The sequence below is a fragment of the Hydra vulgaris genome, chromosome 12, assembly GCF_038396675.1.
Source record: "Hydra vulgaris chromosome 12, alternate assembly HydraT2T_AEP".
In the NCBI taxonomy this organism is placed as follows: domain Eukaryota; kingdom Metazoa; phylum Cnidaria; class Hydrozoa; order Anthoathecata; family Hydridae; genus Hydra; species Hydra vulgaris.
The window spans coordinates 59820001-59842500 of NC_088931.1; the positions used below are offsets into that span (position 1 = coordinate 59820001).

The 22500-nt window shown below is 27.5% G+C and overlaps 1 protein-coding gene and 1 long non-coding RNA gene across 4 annotated transcripts in view; one reads left to right on the forward strand and one right to left on the reverse strand.

Moving 5' to 3' along the window:
• Nucleotides 1-12471, forward strand: part of LOC100204320 (src substrate cortactin) — a 35786-nt gene extending 23315 nt beyond the window's left edge. For both annotated transcript variants that reach the window (XM_065813929.1, XM_065813928.1), the window contains 10 exons: nt 1221-1276; nt 1420-1474; nt 2256-2311; nt 2584-2638; nt 2794-2849; nt 6645-6776; nt 6864-6995; nt 7136-7261; nt 11644-11686; nt 12024-12471. In XM_065813929.1, the coding sequence (XP_065670001.1) occupies nt 1221-1276; nt 1420-1474; nt 2256-2311; nt 2584-2638; nt 2794-2849; nt 6645-6776; nt 6864-6995; nt 7136-7261; nt 11644-11686; nt 12024-12160 (848 nt within the window). In that variant the 3' untranslated portion in view covers nt 12161-12471. The remainder of the gene's footprint in view (nt 1-1220; nt 1277-1419; nt 1475-2255; nt 2312-2583; nt 2639-2793; nt 2850-6644; nt 6777-6863; nt 6996-7135; nt 7262-11643; nt 11687-12023) is intronic.
• Nucleotides 12472-18850: 6379 nt separating this feature from the next.
• Nucleotides 18851-22500, reverse strand: part of LOC136088885 (uncharacterized) — a 13123-nt gene continuing 9473 nt past the window's right edge. For both annotated transcript variants that reach the window (XR_010642589.1, XR_010642590.1), the window contains one exon: nt 18851-19772. This is a non-coding gene — a long non-coding RNA (uncharacterized LOC136088885). The remainder of the gene's footprint in view (nt 19773-22500) is intronic.

Sequence of the window (22500 nt, forward strand, 5' to 3'; positions counted from 1 at the left end):
TTTTTTAACAATATATTAAATTTTTTTTTTAAATTAAAATAAGCAAAATTACCTAAATACATGATTTCATGTATTAAATTTTATATTTAGTGCTAGACAAGATTAAAAAAATATTCACAGCATTTAAGTAATTGCAATCCATTTTCTTAATGTTTATTAACTGAAGAATATGAAAATAAGAATTACATTTTGTATATTTTTTAAATTGACTTATTTTGACTTTTATTGTAGTCATAGTGATTGTACAAAGTAGTTACTTGTTGCCACTTTTGTGTGACAGACTTTTTTTGTGTGATACACTTTTGTGTAAATATAAAAATGAATAGCTGTAATAGGTATGATGACTGAAAATTGTCCATTAGTTGTTTAAATTTATCAACTGATGTTGTCTCGGTGACATCTGGCAAAGCATTCCAGTCATTGACTACACGGTTGTTGAAAAACTTATGTCTGACTTCGCAGTTCCTGATCTCGCTATGAAATCTGATTTAATGGTGAGCTCTGGGTGCTATGCTGCAATCAATTAGGTTCGTGTCAATCTTGATACGAACGCGTATTTAAGAATTCCAAGCATGTTATTTGCTTTATTTGCAGCTATATTGCACTTTTGAGCATATTTAAGATTCTCAGAGATTAGAATTCTGAGATCTTTTTCGGAACGCGTATTTAAGAATTCCAAGCATGTTATTTGCTTTATTTGCAGCTATATTGCACTTTTGAGCATATTTAAGATTCTCAGAGATTAGAATTCTGAGATCTTTTTCGGAAAAGTTTTTCAACAACCGTGTAGTCAATGACTGGAATGCTTTGTGACTTCTAAAACTACTCTATTGGTTGTGCCATCGTTTTTGATTACATCCATAAAGTAATTAAATTTTATTTTAAATCAAGTGCCACCGCCATGCATTTCCTATGACAGTCTTATGAAAATTTTTCATGTAGTGCTACGCAAGATTAAATATTGATTGTTAATATTTAATCTATGTATTGTAAATATATAATCTAAGATGTATTAAATATTTACACAGATTAAGTTTTTTTTTATTAGAACTATATGAAAGTTTAACATTGTAAATTGATTATTATAATTGATAATTATTATAGTATAACAAATATTTGGTAATAAAAGTTTAATATTTGTAATTTTGTGTAATAATGATAAATGAATAATAAATGCTAAATAATTTAAAATATATTACAATAAATTTAATTTTTTTTAGATTATTCAAAAGGTTTTGGTGGCAAGTTTGGAGTCCAAGCAGATCGCCAGGATAAAGTATTAATTTAAAGTTTGCCTGAAATTTAAAAATTTTTATGGTTTAATACATTTTTATTTTGAATTTAAAAAGTAAAAGCCTAATTTTGATTACTTATATTGATAAAGTATTGTTTAGATAAACTAATTTACTATTCGTTTAGTCTGCTGTTGGATACGAATACCAAGAAAAGTTGCAACAACATGACTCTCAAAAAGGTTATTTTGTTATACTATATACAAATTATATGTCTTTCATGGCTAGGGATTAGATTAGATGTCTTGCATGGTTAGGGATTTAAGTAGATATCTTGTATGGCTAAGAATTTAACTAGATGTCTTGCATGGCTACAGATTTTATTCACCATCATTGTTGTTGTTGCTGTGGTTTAGCATTCTTTTTTGGCATTATTTGTTTCAATAAAAAAAAGAATTTATTTTAGTAAATATTTGAAAATTTTAAATTTTGTGACATCTACTACACACTTTTTTTTTAGTTATTTTTTTTTTAAGTTTAACATCCTTAGTTCCACACATATGGTTTGGATGGATTTCCAAAATTTTTTATATTTAAGTATGAGATTATGTTTAAGTTAAAGCAATTTTTTACAACTGCATGCGCTTCCTGGTCTTAACCTGTTATGCAGATCTTGACTGAGAATTTTTGCTGTGATACTACCATCAGGAAGATTACCATAACGAATATTACCATTCAGAAGATGAAAATTTTACAAGCTTTTTTTGTTTTCTATTAAAATATTTTTTTTCTTTTGCACATTGCATTTATTGCAGCTAATTAGCTTCTCCTGTTCTAATATAAATAGAAATTCTGTTCTAATATAATTTTCATGATCTAGACTTTTTTAGGTTTTATTTCCATTTTTTCTCACTACATCTAATTTTTTGTAATAGTTTTTTTATATTTTACATTTAGTTATATTAGTTAAATTTTTTATATTCAAATTTACTACATAATTTAATATGCAGAATTTTTTTAAAGATTATTCCAAAGGTTTTGGAGGAAAGTTTGGTGTTCAATCTGATAGACAAGATAAGGTAAAAAAACTAATATTATTTTTTAAGATCTAAGCAAGCTCTCAATCTAGTAACTGACGCAAACAACCAAAAAGCTATTTAAAGAACTTCCAGAGTTCATTAAAATGTCAAAAAGATGAGATATATATATCTCATCTTTTCAACATTTAAATATATATCTCAACCATTTTACCTTATAATGGTTTAAGAAATTTATCTTTTGATCTGATTAATCTTTAGTGTTTAAGTAAAATGCTTACTGTTGAGTTGTTAAAATGAAATTATTTATTTAGTCAGCTGTTGGCTATGAGTACCAAGAAAAGTTACAACAACATGACTCTCAAAAAGGTTTTTATTTTATTTTTAAGATTTTTTAAATTTTCAAAGTAAAATTCCTTTATTTAACAATAGCATAATTAAATTTAATATGAACATAGTAATAAAAATATAATAGTTACTTAATTTTAGTTATTTTGTTTTTAAAATTAAATTTCTTTTTTAAGATTGTTCCAAAGGTTTTGGTGGAAAATTTGGTGTTCAATCAGATAGACAAGACAGCGTAAGAAAACGATTACTTATATGTACACATATAACATCATTTATAGATGTTATGGGTTGATTATGACTTATATGTACTAAAGTTGAATCTATCAAAAATTTATCCATAAGTTTGTAAAATAATTAATAATTAATTTATACATTTTATCGAATTACCAGTGAATGATGTTGGTAAATTTTAGAAAGTAAAAATATTTATTACCGATGATGTATAACAAAAATTGATTATAATTAACATGACTAATACAATACAGTAACATAAAATAACATGGTAGCTGTTCGTAAAAACTGGTTTTTGTATTGTTACCAGAAAATAAAGTTGTTTTTATCTTTATTGTGTTAAATTCAATTTTGAGTTCAAGAAAATTTCAAGTAATGAAAATTTTCTAAATTAAAGCCATTTTTAACAAACTAAACTTAGATTAAAAAGTTGGACTTAAAGTTAGACTAAAAAGTTAGAAAAAAAATAGCAGGAAAACAATATAAATACACTTAAAGATCTAAAATAAATAAAATAAAACTTCATTTTAAAATAAGGCATTAAAGATATTTACTACAAAAAGTTAGATATATACTTTTAATACTATCTTTTGATAATATATTATTTTAAAATTTTGATCATTTTAGTTTGTTTTTCTTCATTTGCTTTATAGACTTATTTAAAGTAAGAAAAAGTGATAAAAACATATTAAAAACCAAGACTTGAATATTTTTATATTTAAAAATATTTTAGTCTTGGCAGTTGTCAAGTACACATCAAGTTGTAAAGTACACTAAAACAATGCTAACATTACACTATTTCTAAATCAAAGTGATTATGATGTGCTGAACTAATGAACTGTAAAATATCTAAAACAATAATAATCAAACTACAATACAAGCAAATTTAAAAATGTTTAAACTAAACAGCTTAAAGAAAAAAAGAAAAAAAATGATTCTCTGAAGTCCTTTGTTTAAATGGTAAAAACACTTTTATTAAAATATTGAAGACTCGAATGTAATATTAATAAAAAAAATCAATTACTAAAGTCCATATAATAAATAAATTAATTGATGTTGATGCCTTTATTTTCGGCATCCATATATTGCTATTGATTAACTAACAAAATTAAACAGAATTAGTCTGGAGTACATTGCTTAGTTAATACATTGATTTACAAAAAAAAAGTTATTTATGTAATTAAAAGAAATATTGTAATTTATTAATAATTATTGTTTAATAATTATTAATAAAGTTTTTACTAATTATTTAAAAAAAATTAATAAAAACTTTAAATCAAATAAAACTATTGCATTGGTGATATTATAAAAGTCTTTGTAGTAATATATATAACTTGCGCGACTGAAGTCAATTAATTGATATATTGATTGACTGTTACAGCAGTAGTTACTAATGCTTTATGCACTTATATGCTTTCACTTTTTTGAAGCTCATTTTTTCCAAACTCAGTTGTTCTGACATTTATACATTGTTTATAGCTAGACTACATTGCTGGCTATGATTTTAATGTAGGGACTGTCAATATAATACATGAGAAAACTTTCTAAACTTTATGTTAATTTGAGGGGTTCTGTAAAGTTCTATATTATTTTCAATATCAAAGATGGCGTTTCTAATAATGTTACCTTTAAAATAGTTTTAATAATACAAATGTTTATTTTAGTCTTGATAAAAAGTCTCTTTGATTGCTTAGAACATGTTGGATAAAAAATTATTTATGCTATATAAGCTTAAGTTATCTGTCTCTATTGTACATACTTTTTTTTGTCTCTAATGTACTTACTGCATTATATAAATGAAAATATGCACTATTATATTTAATAGTTCAGCTTGTAAGTCAATGGCATGTAAATGTAATGTAATCTTGACACCTTGATCAAAGTAACTATATCAAAAGAAAAGGATTAATATATCCTAAATATAAGTTTTTTTAGGCAACTCTATGAAGCCATAGACATAGATTAGATTGACACTTAAAAAAATGTTGTTTTTTTTAACCATTAAATGTATTATTTGTAATAATATGTCACTGAATTTAAAAAAAAAAATGTATTGCATTTTATCAGTTTGTTTTAAAGAGATTTTTTTTTCTTTGGTGTAAAATGCTTTTTTCTTAGTATAGATAGTGAAATAAATTAATAATTAATAAAAATTAATTAGTATCATAATACAGTAAAAGGTTTTTCCAAGAAAAGAGATTTATAATGCTAAACATTTTTTTTTTTTGATGACAAACATAAAATTTCACCCCAAAGCAATGTTTTACAAAAGAAAAAAAGAGTTAAAACTCTATAAAGTAATTTTAAAACAGAAGTCCATTATTGGTTTAGTTTACTAAAAAACAAAACAAAGTTTTAACATTTAAATTAATTTTCAGTATAATATTTTATTTTTGAAAATGAACTTTAAATAATCACAAAGCAAAAAATGGATTCTGTGTTATTCTGTTTAATCTAGCAATATTAAACTTAAAAAGAAATGCTTCAATAATATACTCTAAATTGTATAAAAGTAACATAATGTTCAATCAGTTTTAAAAGGCCTACTGTTGCAACCTACTGTTGCAACCTACTGTTGCAGTCAATCAAGCTCATCAGTTTTTTCAGATATTCTTGACTTCTCAATATCTTGAGGTGTTCTCAATAATTGCTGAAGTTATGATACATTTTGTTCAGTTGCTTGATCTAAATTCCTAAGATGGTATGATGATCAACAAATTTGTTGATCATTATACTATCATAACTTAAATTACAACATTTATCTTTAAGGTGGTAGTGGTGTTTGCAACTAAATGATATAGAGGCTTTAAGTTGTCTCTAAGTTGAGAATTCCAAAAAAAACTTAGGAAATCTACACCTTCATCCATTGCAACTTTAAAAATGTAATCTCTATTACAGTTCTTCTCAGTACCAAGTCTTTGCAATATACCAAATGTTAATTTGACTTTGAGATGTTGCTTTTGATTTATGGGTACACACTTCTTAATTCATGGGTATGCACTTCTTTAAATTTTCATTATTTTTTAAATCCAGAAAATAATGCACCTTAAAAGTACATTATCTGGAACCGCAAATAGGTTTTCCTTTTCTTTGTTTCAATCTTACAGTTTCATGAGGTAATGGGGCCTGTTTGAAATCACCAAATTTCATCAAAGCATTTGTTTAGTGCACCTGCAAGTAAGATCTCTGCCAATGATGGAAAAGTATGTGGAAAATCTTTGTACATTTTTTGTTTGGCTGAACCTTTTGGGCAGTGCTAACAGATTATAAAAGTACAATCACTACTTGATTGTCAGGTAAAGTAATATCACTGCTTGATTGTCAGATCTTTTTCTAAGAGCTATGCAACTTTTTTAGCAACCAATTTGCCAACCAAATTCTTTTTGTCAACGCTGAAATATAAAGTCAGTCTAAATCAATCTAAGCTATTTGTACAAACACTTTCCTGCATTTATCTTTTTGCTTTCATTTTTAGAGAAATAATGAATAATACCTACTAACATTTAAAGCTTAAAATCTTACTATTTGATGATATAAATCATAATAATTCCCTCAACACGTTCTTAGAATAGAAGGTTTAAATTTATTTTCATTTTGTGAAGTATAGGAGTTTAAGTATAAGACTTTTACTTACTCTCTCTCATTCTTTTTTTTATTTATTTACAATGTAAAATGTTTAAAATTGACAACATAAATAAACTGAAAAATAAATATTTATTGAGAACTTTTGTTTCTGTCTCATTTAGTATAATCATATTGTTTAAACACCTTTTTATATTTGATCAATTTGTTTTAGTCTGCAGGTACTTTTAATGATATGACTGGTGTTGATGGTACCTCATACAGAACTGATAAACCAAGAGCTGAGTCTGGCACTGCTGGAAACCTGAAAGCCAGATTCGAACAGCTAGCAAAAGGAGAAGATGAGGTGTGTTTTATCTTTAAAAACAAATGATTTTATTTTTTAATGCTTTTTTGAATATTTTTAACTTTTAATCAATGGATTATTAATTAGGAAGCACGTCAACGTGCTGCTGAAGAAAAAAAGAAGCGCGAGCTAAGAGAACAAAAAGAAAGAGAGGCAGCAGCAGCTGCGCAAGAGAAACTTGATGAACTTCAGCGATTACAGAATGAAGCTGCCGAAAGAGTAAATATTTTTCTAAATTTATCGTTTTTTTAATAATTTTTTTTTTTATTGTTATTTTTTTATTGATGTATTATATCTAATTTTATCATACTTTTTAACTAAAAATTGTTTTGAACTTAAAAATTTTATTTATTTTTTAGGCCCTTGCACAAGAGAAAGCAGAACTAGTTGATGACGACAGAAATGAAGTTAATACTCCATCTGTTGGGTTTTCTTATGTTGCTCCAGAGTCTAATTCATCTCAAATAAAAACAGAAAATGATAGTGTAAGTTATCAGCTTTAAATTAGGCTGCATGTTTTTCTCACATATATATATGTTTTTCTTCACACATATAAGGGAAATTTGTGTACCTAGGGCCAGATTTTTTCAATGACCCAAATCAAGGCTCCGGGCTTGTCTAAAAATGGTGAAACTGATATGATCGCATCTTTATACTAATTAGTTTGTATTAATATAGGTATAATGACTTAAAATATAAAAGTCCGTCATGTAGGAGGGTTTAAAAATTAGTGGTCCTAGGTGCAATAAGCTTTTTTTTAGTTGTACCTTGGACCACTAGCTATTGTACCTAGGGCCGCTCTCTATAAATTAGGTTTAACTCCATAATCAATAGACTACAAAGATGAAGTTACTTAAATTTTATTAAAAATTTGTTTAATCTAGCATTGTTTTCAAAAATTTTATCTAGTGCTATATAGAATCTTAAAATTTTTAACATTTAAAAATGTTTAATGTTGCTGGTTCCATTCAAATCAAAGATTTTTAAACAAGTTTTCTTTTTTTTCCAATTTTTGTTGCACGTTGACGTGCAATAGCGTTTCTTTCTGGAGTGTGAGTGAGAATTCGACATTTACCTGGTTTTCTACCTTTTTAGATAAACAATGTTTTGCTTTCAGAAAAGGACAGACCTGTTTTGGCGTTATACACGAAACAAATTCTGATAGAGAAAAGTCTATTTCCATTGCAGACGAATCGTTGCCTTGTACAGGAATATAATTGTTTTGTGAATTTATTGATGAATCTTTGTCTAACTCATTTTTTTTTGTCAGAAATAGAATTATTTGGACATTTTAATGCTGGGTCTTGTCTGTCGGTTACACTTGAACTCAAATATTCATCATCAGTAAATATGTTTTGATTAACTGGCCATACACCAGACACACGAAAACCTGCTAGAATGTTTAAAGGAGTAAAAGCCAAATGATAACATTTGCCAATGTTTTCTGCGACATCATATATGGTGATTGGCTTTCCTGGATTTGACAGCATCCAATCACAACAAGCTGTGCTGTAGTATTTCTTTAAAGGTATAAAATCACCTCTGTCTAATGACTGAAGCTTATGGCTGGTATGTGGAGGAAAAGTAAGCATTATCATACCATTTTCTTTAGCAAAAGTAATCACTTCAATACTGGCATGACTTTCATGGTTATTCAATAGTAATAATACTGGCTGATCTACAGAACATTTGATATGGTAAATAAAATGTTTCAAAAACTCTAAAAACTTTTCAGCATTTGACCATCCACTTATATGTGCTGTTCCCTTAATTCCTGGAGGTGCACCTTTCAGCATATGATTTTTGAAGTACACTTTTGAAAAAATCATCATAGGGGGTATGGAATTTCTGATTGCATTCACACAGCTAATAGTAGTTATATTAGTTCCTCGTTCACCAGAAGTTAAGCTACCAATCTGTTTTTTGCCTTTCCGGGCTACAACCTTAACAGATGTGTGCACATTTATAATACCTGTTTCATCCACATTAAAGATGCATTCAGGCAAAAACATATATTTTGAGAAGAGTTCAAGATATTTTGAAAAAAAAATGAAGCATTTGTTTTGTTTAAACTGGTGGTTCTTGCTAAACTTGTGGCTTGCGGCTTCTTTAGTGAAAGAAACTTATTATTTCTTTTCATAAAATCAGAATACCATTGCTCACCGGCTTTACTATTTTTATCCCAGGAGGTTGGATATTTTTTAGCATTGGCTTTTCATACTCAAAAGCAAGCTTTTTAAGCTGTGGCTTTGACAGTCCATAATGCATATTTCTTGCAATGGCAAGGTACTCAACTAAGGCTTTTTCCTCATCTTTAGAGAATACATTCCAAACAGCACATCAGTTAAAATATTGATATTTTGGTTCAGTGTTTTTAGAACTATTCTTCTGACAAACGTTTATGTCTTTGGAGTGTTGTTCTGCTGATACTAAAATGTCGTGCTGCAGTCCTAACCGGAAATCCATCCTTTATTACTGCTTCTGCAGCTAGAGTTACACTATCTACTTAGGTTTTGAACGCTTTTTTCCATTATTATTCTTAGGCATCTAAAAAAATAGTTAAAAAAGTCTCAATTATTTTTAAAGTGAAATATAAACAAATTACACATTTTTAAAATGTGTAAAGATAAATTTAATAAATACCAAGTTATTATCAAAATAAACAAAATTTATTTTGATCAAAATACCTGAATGCCTATAAATTTAAAAAGTAAATATGCGATATTAAAATAATAACAAAAAAAATACTTCTTCACTACTTCTACAACAACAACAACTACTACTACTACTACAACTACTACTAAAATATAATAAAAATCACAGAGATTTAATATAAATATATCAAAAGCAAAAACATTTTAAGATAACAAAAGGTGTGTAGCAAAGTTTACAACTCTCATAGTTAAAATATAAATATCACATTGATATACATCACTGTAAAGTATCTAAAAAAAGTAGATAATTATACAAACATTAAGTACACAATTTGATTGAAACACGTATATCAATAACAAAATTGACTAATAATTCTGAGCAAAATTAACAAACTGTATGCATTAAATGGTGTTCCCAAAACAGCCGCGAAAAAAAAAAGCTCTTCACCAATCAGAATTTAGCAATCTACCTCGTGATCAAACAAATTCTTTATCAGAGAAACAAACATATGGCCCTAGGTACAAGCAAATTATATGGCCCTAGGTACAAGACTTGGTAGCCTCATGCAAAACGTCATCTTTTAACAAATCCGCATTGAGAGTAAACTTATTGAACATCACATTTAGTACTTAAGTAACAAACAGTATTATCTACTAGAACCTATAGAAAAACATTTTCTCTAGGATTGTAAACCAATATAAGATAAAAGCAGCAAAACTTTACTTTAGACCATCAAAAAGCATTATCTAATTATAATATGCCGTGGCAGCGCTCTCTGAGTATCAAAATAGGATTAAAAAATAATTTTTTTTCAAACTAATCCCCTGGCTGAGAAGCATAACTTAGAACTTTTTAGACTTCAAATAAAGTGGGGTGGCCCTAGGTACAAGGAGGCCCTAGGTACACGAACTTCCCTATGTTTTTCCTCGCAAATTTGTTTTTTTTTTCATATTTTCTTCACTTTAACTGATTGTAACGTTTGCTTTAAATGCCCCATTGTTATACTGCTCTAACTCAATTTTAATATGATGTAATAGTAACATTTATCGTTTCAACAGTTATTATCTTAATCTTCAATATTTTTGTCCATAATCTCAGTGGCGGTGTTAAATGTTAACATCTGCCAGTAGGCTCATGCTTGATTGGGCTCTCACAAATTTTACAAGTTGTTGAAAGTATAAGTATTGTATATTATTTATGACTTTCGATTACTTTGTCTTTTAAGAAGTAGTTTTTTAAGTATTAATTTTGTTAAATATATAAATACGCCGATGGGCTCATGCTTTATTGGGCTCTCACAGATTTTACAATTTGTTGAAAGTATAAGTATTGTATATTATTTATGGCTTTCGATTACTTTGAATTTTAAGAAGTAGTTTTTTAAGTATAAGTTTTTTTAAATATATCGTCACGGTTATTTCACAATTGCCCAAGTTATATTTAAAGCTATTTAACAATTAATTTAGTCATAAAAAAAACCTTTGCTTTTACGTTACTATTGAAACAAATGTAAAAAAAAACTAGTTTAAACCATTTCCACAATTGGTTCCAACGCCGTCAATGTATAGTATCAATATATTACATTTTTTATTTATATCTTTCTTTTATTTATATATTTCAATATATTTTTCATAAAAACTTTTCTAAACTTATATATCACTTTAAAACAAAAATGCGAAGGAAATCAAATTTTTTTCAGAATATTATTTAAAATTTATCTGATTATTAATTTGTTTGTAATAGATGCCGAAATTTCAGGTTTCACTTTAGATTATTTTCTGTAATATATCCCCCTTGGTAATGACTTTCTTTTTGCTTGTGGTTTGATAAATGTTGTTAAAACAAATGTTGTTTTTTTGAACAAAATGTTCAAGTCAATTGGTAAAAATATTTAATAATATTGTAATAACAGAAATTTGTAGTCAATTGCAAGACATAAAAAGTCGCTAATTAATTGAGTTAGAATAAAAATAAATTACAAAATTGTATTTTACACAAAATTGTAATACATAAACACAATTATAATCCTTTTTTACATATTGATTATCTTAACTTGTTTTCGCAACTTCCTCTTACCCTTCATTTAAAATTTATTTTTCCTAAAGAAGACTTTTTGTAGTTAGTATTCTAAAGTAAAGTTCATTTGAAAGTTAGTTTGTAAAAAGCAACAATATAAACATAATTTTGTTCTAAAAAATTTAAATATATTTAGGATCTTGGTGTGACCGCAACTGCACTATACGATTATCAAGCCAGTAAGTGTTTTATGTATTTAGAAAAGCATTAGCTCTTAACGTTTACAAATATTAAATTGTGATCACTATCACAGATAGAATAGATTGTAACAGTAATGCACCTATATTTTTATTGTTATGTAATTATATTGACAAGGAGTTGCACCGTTATTTTTTTTTCAATTGTGGTGTGATATGACGTATGTTGCTCTTAGCTTTTGATCTTGGGAATATATTATCAGTATAACTTTGTATATAGCGTTCCAATACATCTTAATAAACCGCTTTTTTTTTGGAACGGTATTTAGCTTCTATTTTCTATTAAGAACTTTGCATATATAAATATTTTTTTATATAGATGACGAAGATGAAATTACTTTTGATCCCGATGACCAGATTACTAACATTGAAGAAGTAAGCGAAGGATGGTGGAAAGGAACGTGTCGAGGAAAAACTGGTCTTTTTCCAGCTAATTATGTGCAAATAAATGAATAATAGAAACGATTATCTTATAATAGCTGGATATCAGTTAAATTTTTTTAAGCATTAACACTAGCTATCGAATATGTCGTCTGTAGATGTAGTTGCATTTTTTTTTTTTTTTTTTTGGTAAAATTTAAACTTAGGTATTACATTGTTAAATTTTTAGAAAATATTTTTTGATTCCTTTTTTTTTTTTTTTTTTTTTACGAATCGTTTTTTTAAATTATTTTTTTGTATAATAAATATATAGCCATCTTAAATTATGTTTCTATAGAATTTGTAAAAATTAAGTACTTAAACAAAAATCCAAATGTAGACTAAAAGTGAGTATTTTGAATAAACAAAACAAAATCCTGTGATTGCAGTCCCAACACCCTATTTCCCAATGCTAAAGTTTAAACAGTGGGCAATAGGTTCTCTCCATACGCCGTCAAGTTTAAGTAATAAACATACAATCTTTTTTTTTGTTTTAATTTTTCTTTCGAAGTGGAGGGGCACAATCGTTTATTTCTAAAAAAAGCCCTCTCTATCTAGAATTTTCTCTTTAAAAAAAAAGGCCCTATAGAAAAAGTGTAAGGGAGGGGAGGGGGTCCGGCATCGTCGGCCTTGCATACTATCACTAATAACAAAATTGACGTCTAAAGTTAGAAATTTTGGAGATGATATTTTTTTAAATTATATTTTGAATTTAAACCACATTTAACATAAACGAGGTAACATTTTTGCTAAATCTGTAAACTTCTCAAGTGCGTTACCAGTAACGGTTTTTGATGCCAAATTTTAATATCATCAAATAATGCCAACGATTGAAATGATAAAAAATTGTGGTGGTTCTATTGTTGCTACTCTTTGTGACGATAACAAGGTAAATAAAAAGTTTTTTTGGAATACTTATCGAAATCGAAGAAAGTTTCTAGTCTTTAATGTCATCAAAGTTAATGCATTCTTTTATAAAATTCTTTTTTTAATTATTTTGTAATTTAATAAATTTTCGAGTCTTTAACTAACAAACACCTAATCTCTCATCTTGAATCTAATAATTTACTTTTTGTTCATCAATATGGATTTTGATCATTTTGTTCTACTGCTGATTTGTTAAAAGTAATAACTGATAAGTTTTATCGAGCATTAAATAGATGTTGAGAGGTTGAGGGCATGGCTCTTGACATTTCTAAAACCTTTGATAAAGTTTGGTATGCTGGTTTTCTCCATAAGCTCTCTTCTTGTGGTGTATCAGGTAACATCTTTAAGATGATTAAATCATTTCTTTTCAGTTAAAGTTGTTCTCGATGGGCAGCACTCTTCTTTATTTCCTGTAACTTTAGGGGTTTAAGGGGTTCAAGGTTTTATCTTTGGCCCTATAATTTTTTATATTACGTTAACAATCTCCCAGAAGTTCTTACATCTAAGGTGGCATTGTTCGCTAATGATTGTACCATTTATTCTAGTATTAATAAGCCAACACTCTCTGATTGCTTGGAGTGAGCATTTGAAAAGGATCTCGCCTCTGCTACAGCATGAAGCTCTCATAGACTGGTGAAATCAGACAACACTCAATTTTTTTTAGCTAAATGTTTTCGCAACAATCTAGATCTTATATTTTTGAACAGTAACGTACTCGATGAGTTATCTACCCTTTGTTTTCTAGGATTAACTCTTACTTACAATTTTTCTCGGAAACCATTTATCAAATCCATTGCTAAATTGGCATCTGCTTTATCGCGCTCAAAGGTAGATGAGGCATCTGTTTTATCATGCTCTAAGCTTCTTTTAGACGAGGTGCAAAAATGCATTGTAAGCATAGTTGAATCTACTCTTGCAGCCACTCTTTAACTATTATCACATCGTCATGATATTGTTTCTCTTTCTCTCTACTATAAATACTATAATGGGCACTGCTCTAAAGAGCTAGCGTTTTTTGTGCCATCTACTAAAATTCATTCTACTGTTACTCGTCATTCAATTGTCTCATCCTTTTACTGTGACTGTTCCTAAATTTCTTATTCGTCTAGTTTTTTTCCTCTAACATCAGTTTTTTGGAAATCGCTCCCTTCGTCTTGTTTTCCTGATTCATATATTTTGCAATCTTCTAAGTCGTCTGTTAATCGTTATCTTGCTTTTTAAATCTCATTTTTTTTCTTCCAGTAACTTGCAGCTCAAATGGTGGTTTTCTGCAGTGGGTGAAGATGTTTAAAAATAAATAACAAAAAAAAAACAAAAAACGAATGCTTCTATAAAAAGAAAACACTCGAATGCAGCATTTGTAAAAGCTGTACGTTTACTCGGCTTGTCACTATAGTGACCATGAAATACACCCAAAAAATAAACGAACTTTACATGAACTACACCTAGAAAAAATAACCGTATTTATCTGGGTATTTTGTTTCTGTCTTTACAACATTTTGTTGGATATAATAAATGAATCAATGTATACAAAAACGTTCTAAGTCATTTTTTTTAATATTTGACTTTTTGATGAAAACTTGTTCTTTGAAGACAGTTCCACCGTTGTATATGACAACGTCAGTCAAATCCGTTCAGGGTTTCTTCCACGCAATTTGATAATTAAATTGCGTTATGAATTGTAATTGTTACAATTCATCTCGTTGTATTCATGAAAAATACTTATAATGGATAATGAACCGAGTACTAACAGTGGAAGAAAGGTTAAAATTGAGGCTATGTGGAAAAGGAATGTTGTTAAAGAAGCTAGAGTGAAAGGTAAAGAGTACATTGACTACAAAGGAAGAACTGTACCTGCTACTACTGTTGTTGGAACTGATTGCAGGTGAGATTTGCATTGCAATTTTGATACCCAATTAGCCTTTTAACAATTTGTTTATTACATACCATGCAACATGTTTTCAAAAAAACATCTTAGACAAAACTAATCCAACACGTTCCATATCGTTCCATTTAGGTTAGTGAATTGACCTTAAACAGTAGCCAAATTTTAGAGCTGAATTACTCAAACATCATTTTTTAGAGCGCGGCTATGGCATTTAGGCCTGCCTCGAACATTTATATCAGCATAATCTAATGAGATGTTTTGCTTTCAGATGCTCGAAGAAATGTACGGAACGTCTTAAAAACCAGAGCGACTAGATCTTCGCACGCATGAGATCGTTAGAGACAAAGAACGAGCAAGATATGTTTCTACAATCGTTGATTACAAGCATGAAGGTGAAAACTCACCGACCCAGAAAGGAAGGTGATGAAGGAAGAGTAGCTCATGACTTTTCATTTACTTACGAGGTTTTGGTGGGGGATGCCAAAGAAAAGGTATGTGTGGATGCCCTTAAAAGCCTTTATGGTATAAAATTAGTCGTATTCGACGATTGCGCTCCCTGTTGGTATTAGGAAAATCACCAAAGGACCTTAGAGGGAAAAAATTAGGAACGAATGCAATCAGGGGCAATGTAAGACTTCTCATAAGAGAACATATCGAAAGTTATCCAGTGAAACAGAGCAAATATGCTGGTAAAACTATCAATTTTCTAGATGCTAGACTAAATGTCAAAATTTTGTATTCAATGTTTAAAGGAAAACATCCTGAAGCAAAATATAGCTACAAATTTTTTCTGGGCTACTTTAAGGACAACTTTACGTTAAGATTTGGCCGTCCCCAGATAGACTCTTGTTGCACCTGTGAGGAGCTTAATTTAAAATTACGAAGCCCTCGTCTCAGTGATGCAGCAAAGAGAAATGGTGCTGCTGAACTGATGCTGATATCGATGATAATTTGATTTGATATCGATCAAAAAAGTTTTGCACAGATACTGGCCGATTTGATCGAATCGAGCAGTACTACCCGATAAGAGGTCACTCGTACCTACCTTGTGACCGGGACTTGAAAACTGAAAAAGTATGATAGGGTGTACACTGTTCACCAGATAACTGAGCTTATCATTACTTCTAGTATTACTGGTAAGTTTACTGTTGAAGAAGTTGCAACAGAAGATATTATAGATTTTCAAAAGTGGTGGCAACATTCTACAAAAAATCTTGCATTTCGGAAGAAACACGGGGAAAGAAAGTTCCTGCTAAGGATAAGATAAGTTTTGGAATAAGTTCTCTAATGCACTTCACTTACGGGACTTCTCCAGGTGTAATTGTCTGTAGGCCACTCATTGATGGGCTGATGGTCTAAACTTACAAGATATCTCAAGTCGTCGATCGCATCGTCGAGTTTCCGCAAAATGTGTGCTACCCATTGGGTAATGTTCCGATAAAAAGAGTGAAACTGCAGGATATTAGGAAGCAAATGCAATATGTTCCGGATGAGTTCAGTGGTTTTTATGATGAACTCATGAGCTGGCCAACAACCGACAAGGCGAATGGCAGGGAAGAGGAACACGATATCCAGTGAGGTGTCTGACAAAGGCTTTGTAATCGGTCCTTTTATACATTGTGTGATTTAACATGTGTAATAGTTTGAACTTTGATTTTTAATAGTTTTTGGTACAAAAAATGAATAAATATATAAAAGACAAGCTTTTTGTTATTATCCTTAACAAATGTAAACAAAAAGGTTCTAAGTCAGACAACTTTAACTATGTATAACACATATATATATCACAAATTTTGATATATATTTTAACTAATCTAATATTTAAAGATGTCAAAAAGCACCCAGATTTTTTTTGAATTTATTAAAGTAATAATTTTGGGTTTAATAAGTTTTTTCTCTTTACCCGAAAAAATAGTTTTTATGACTTAAAACGTTTTTGTATACATCGATTCAAATAGAGTGGTACCAAATCTTCGCACTTTTAAATATATTTAACTTTTTAGGTGAAAAAGAAACAAAACGATTTCATTGTTCTTTTACAAATATTGATCACCATAAAGAGGGTGGCCAGACAAATTTTGAAAACTTTCCCTTGACTAAAATGAAATTTTCCTGACTTACCGATGTAAAATTAACAAGTCGTGAGGTTAGAATTATTTTGTTCTATTTCCACTTAATGAAAAAACCGAATTATTCATTGTGTCATATACCTCAAAATAATGTTTTTCTACTATATTAAAACCTAAGTTTTCTCACAACTCAAATATGTGGAGATAAATCAACATTATTTTAACCTCGCGAAAGCATTAAAAGAGCATAAATAAAACTCAGAAAACTTTCCCCAAACAATAAAAGTTTTCTTAAAAACCGTTAACTTTAAATTAATAAACATTTTTAAACAAGAAAAAATAAAATATAAGTAAAAAAATAACTTTTTTTCTCCAATAAGCAAAAATATCTTTGGTAACTGAGTCCAACAAAGTTCTCTGTATTTTCCATGACTTTTGCAAAATTTAATATATTCCCTTACTTTTAACAAAATCTAACTTTTTAAGTTTAGAATTTCACTAACTTTTCCGGGTTGCTGGCCACTCTGATAAACTTTGCTATTAGAGACCAGCATTTAAAGAAATATTACCAGTCGCTGAGAATAATTTTATTAGAATAGGAATTTCCGAAACATATCATGGAAATAAAAAATTCTCTATTTTAGGAGCGAAGTTGTATAACGAAGAGTATATATATATATATATATATATATATATATATATATATATATATATATATATATATATATATATATATATATATATGTATATATATATATATATATATATATATATATATATATATATATATATATATATATATAAAAATATATATATTTAAAAAAATTTAAAAATTTTTATACACAATAGAGAGCTCTATGTTCTTAAAAGAACAGAGCAATTATTTATTAGTAGAAAATCACTTAACAAAAAATATTTTCCATTCCAGAGTCTGCATCAGTTTGCTGCGGTACATACTTCTTAATTTGAATGTGTTTTTGAATTCTTTATTTTAAACCCAATGAGTCTTGAATCCATTTTTTTTATGTATAAAATTGTAAAGTAAGAGCGAGATATCTCAATGAAAGTAGTAGCCATCTTTTCAAGTCACAAAAAGCAAATGTTTGAATTCATGAAGAAACTAAGAGCATATTTTAATGTGGATTAGATAGCGCAAGTTATAGGGGTAAGCAAGAGCGGCTGCAATTACTTTTTTAATCGCTTCCTAAGTAAAGGGATATTTATAAAAAAGAACTCATTGGTAAAATTCGAAATATTTTTGCTAAGAGTTATGACACATATGGCAATCCTGGTGTGCACGAGGAGTTAATTGAACGATGCTATAGCTATTCTCGTGCCACGGTTGTTCGCCTTATGAGCACTCATAAAATTCAAGCAAAAATTAAAAGAAGTTTTAAAAACTACAATACAATCAGACAAGCGGGAAATAACCATAGCTGAAAGGATATCGTTTAACAAAACTTTACTCCGCTGGCACCTAATAGGGTATGGGTTATCAATATTAGTTATATTGCTGTTAATAATAAATTGGTTTATTTATCCATTGTGGTTAACCTTTTCTCCCGCAAGATAGTGGGCATGGCACTCGAGGAAACAATGAAATAAGAACTGGTAATCAAGGCACTTACTGCCGCAGTTTACATGCGGAGTCCTAACAAAGGATTAATTCATCACTCTGACCTTGGCGGACAGTTTACTAGCGATGCACTTTATAAAACCGCTAAAAAGCTTAGTATTATTTTAAACCATTGTAAAACAGGCGTATCTTACGACAATACTGCAATGGAAAATTTTTTTCCATAAGTTAAAAACCGAGTTGGTCTATTTTAGAAAGTATCAATGTTTAGACAAAGCAAAACTTGATATTTAATTATTTTAACATTTTATAAACAAAAAAAGAACCTATTTTAAAAAGCGTTACTAAAGTTTAGAAATTTCTTCGATAAACCGGTAATTTCAGCGATTTCGGTTATACAGAGTTTTTTAGATAGCATTTTTCTAGCTATTTCGGTTTTTCCTTCAGCTTTTCCCTCAGCTTTACCTTAAGTTTCTGCGGCTTGTAATTCATCCCTATCGTTATACAGCTTTTTTTGATAATATGAGTAGTGAGCTCTTTCTACAACTGTCATTTTGAGAATACATAGCTTCTCAGCTACTTGAGCCATTGAAGGTGAGAAATAAGGCGTTGGTATTTCATTATACTTCATGACGTGAAGCCATTCGTCAATTTCCTTCTCGAGGCGGTCGTTAAACTGAGGTATCAAAATATAAAAATACGGCATGATATCTGTCGCATCAAATATTTCTCCTATTTTTATATTTTTAATTTGAACTCTTAATTTTTCGTTTGCCTCTACTTCATGTATAATAGTCTTGCCGTGGTAAATTACACCATTGCCGCCTTCGATCGAAAAATAGAGAAGGGATATGTGAAAGACTTTTAATATATGTGTATAATCTACTCTTTGAGCTAAATTATCGACAATAAGCCTCGAGGTGTTAAATAGAGATTTGTGAATGAAAGAATCTTTAACGTTACGTTCGATATCGATAATATATTTTTGCCGGTCCTCATCTTCAACGATTAAATCGGCTAGGCTTCTTTTCAAGTAATGCAACAATTTTAAAGTTTTTGTAGCCTTTTGTTTGAAGTAAGGCAGAGATAAAACCCTCAATGATAGAGTAATCTCCCTTATCCCTAAGAAGATACTTAATGGCATAATCGAAACTTATTAATGGTTTACTCATACTTCGTAATGATTTCCTAAATATCAATATATATATATATATATATATATATATATATATATATATATATATATATATATATAAATATATATATAAACATATATATATATATATATATATATATTATATATATATATATATATAATATATATATATATATATATATATATATATATATATATATATATATATATATATATATATATATATATATGTAAATTATGTTAGTGTATTTTACAAATGGAGTACAAATGGAGTGTATTTTACAAATGGAGTATAAATTAGTAAAAAACACTTATCTAACTTTTATCTTCTACTTTAAGTTTCCCCATTGCTGGATCATCAGGAAGAGTACTCTTCCCGATGATCCAGCAATGGTGAAACTTAAAGTAGAAGATAAAAGTTAGATAAGTGTTTTTTACTAATTTATATATATATATATATATACATATATATATATATATATCTATACATATATATATATATATATATATATATATATATATATATATATATATATATATATATATATATATATATATATATATATATATATATATATATATATATATATATATATATATATATATATATATATATATATATATATATATATATATATATATATATATATATATATATATATATATATATTAGGGTGGTGGTAAAAACAACTTATTTTAAAAATGTCAGCTGACAACCCCTAAATGTGTTTTATATAATAAAATAATACTGGATTTAAAAAATTTTCGAATAAAAAATATTTTTACGGGTGCCACAAGGCCCTTATACATCAAACAGGTTCCTAATATTATATAAAAAAAAGTTTTTCAAAAGTATATCATGTTGGGTCTCAAAAGAAGCAAAATTTTATAAAAATTCTAAAAATAACAATAATTTTATAAAAAAACTTTTATTTAAGATTTTTTTGAAATTATAATTAAAAAAATTAACTTTTTTCATTTTTAGTTTAAAAGGTTATTTTTTTTGCAATAAACTATAAAATAACAATTTTTTTTTTTAAATAATTGTTATTTTTGAAATTTTTATAAAATTTTGCTTCTTTTGAGACCCAATATGATATACTTTTGAAAAACTTTTTTTTTTTTAATATTAGGAACCTGTTTGATGTATAAGGGCCTTGTGGCACCCGTAAAAATATTTTTTATTCAAAAATTTTTTAAATCCAGTATTATTTTATTATATAAAACACATTTAGGGGTTGTCAGCTGACATTTTTAAAATAAGTTGTTTTTAGCACCACCCTAATATATATATATATATATATATATATATATATATATATATATATATATACATATATATATATATATATATATATATATATATATATATATACATATATATATATACATATATATATATACATATATATATATACATATATATATATATTTATATACATATATACATATATATATATATATATATATATATATATATATATATATATATATATATATATATATATATATATATATATATATATATATATATATATATATATATATATATTCTAGGAAGAACATGCACGATAGTACTGATACATTAACTACAGTTTTGGGTTGTAGCAGCATGTTTTTTTAAAAGTATAAACATATAACAAAAACGAATCCCATCAAAAATAAAACAAAAATGAGTCATTAAATATAACAACAACCAACTAAACAATTCTAAAAATTGTATGTTTTAGATAAAGAATTTGAATAAATCTTATTCTTTTAGAATGCCTATTTTTATTATTAGGCAATACATCTTTTATTGTCGTAGAATATACAATGACAACATTATTGTATAATATAACATGACAATAAAAGTTATATAACATTTTTTGTCTTTGTGAATACAATGTATATTGTAATTGTATATACAATGACAATATAGATTGTATACATAATGTATATTCTACTATAAAAAATCTTTTTGAAAGAAATAAACTGAAAAAAAAATTAATTTTCGTTTTAACTGTGACAATAAGAGTAAAATATGTAGAAAGTATTGATTACTTAAAGTATTTTTATTCAACAATAGTGTTGATTATAAGTATACTATATCTTTGCAAAATTTTTTATATAGACCTTTTACAAATTTTAGGCAACAAAATTTAATTTTTAGTTCATTTAAACTGTATCTATAGTTATATCATAAACTATAAATACAGTTTTTGATATAAGTATTTATATAAAAAGACAGTCTAACCTTTTCTTAAGTTTTTTATTTCATATATACTAAAACTAAATATAAATCAAACTGTTAAAAAAATCAAAAAAATAATCCTTTAATTTAATAGTAATTATATGAATAACTTACTATCTAATAAACAGTCTAACCTTTTTTAAGTTGGTTATTTCATATATACTAAAATTAATATATATCAAATTGCAGCGCCGTGCTGTAACTTTTGGGGGCCCTGTGCAGAAACTAAAAAAAAAATTTTTTTCTTTTAATTCGTAGTAATTTATGGTATTGGAGAAGTTTTTCTAATTTATTTAATAGGGGGCCCAGTGCGATTGCACTTGTTGCACTTGCAATAGTACGGCGCTGTCAAATTGTTAAAAAAAATCTAAGATATAATCTTTTAATGTAATAATAATTATATGAATAACTTACAATTTAAAAAATACTCTAACCTTTTTTTAAATTTGTCAATAGGAATGGTTTTTTTACTTTTTTTTTTTTACTTACACGAGTCAGTTAATTCTTATCAAAAAGTAATTTACATA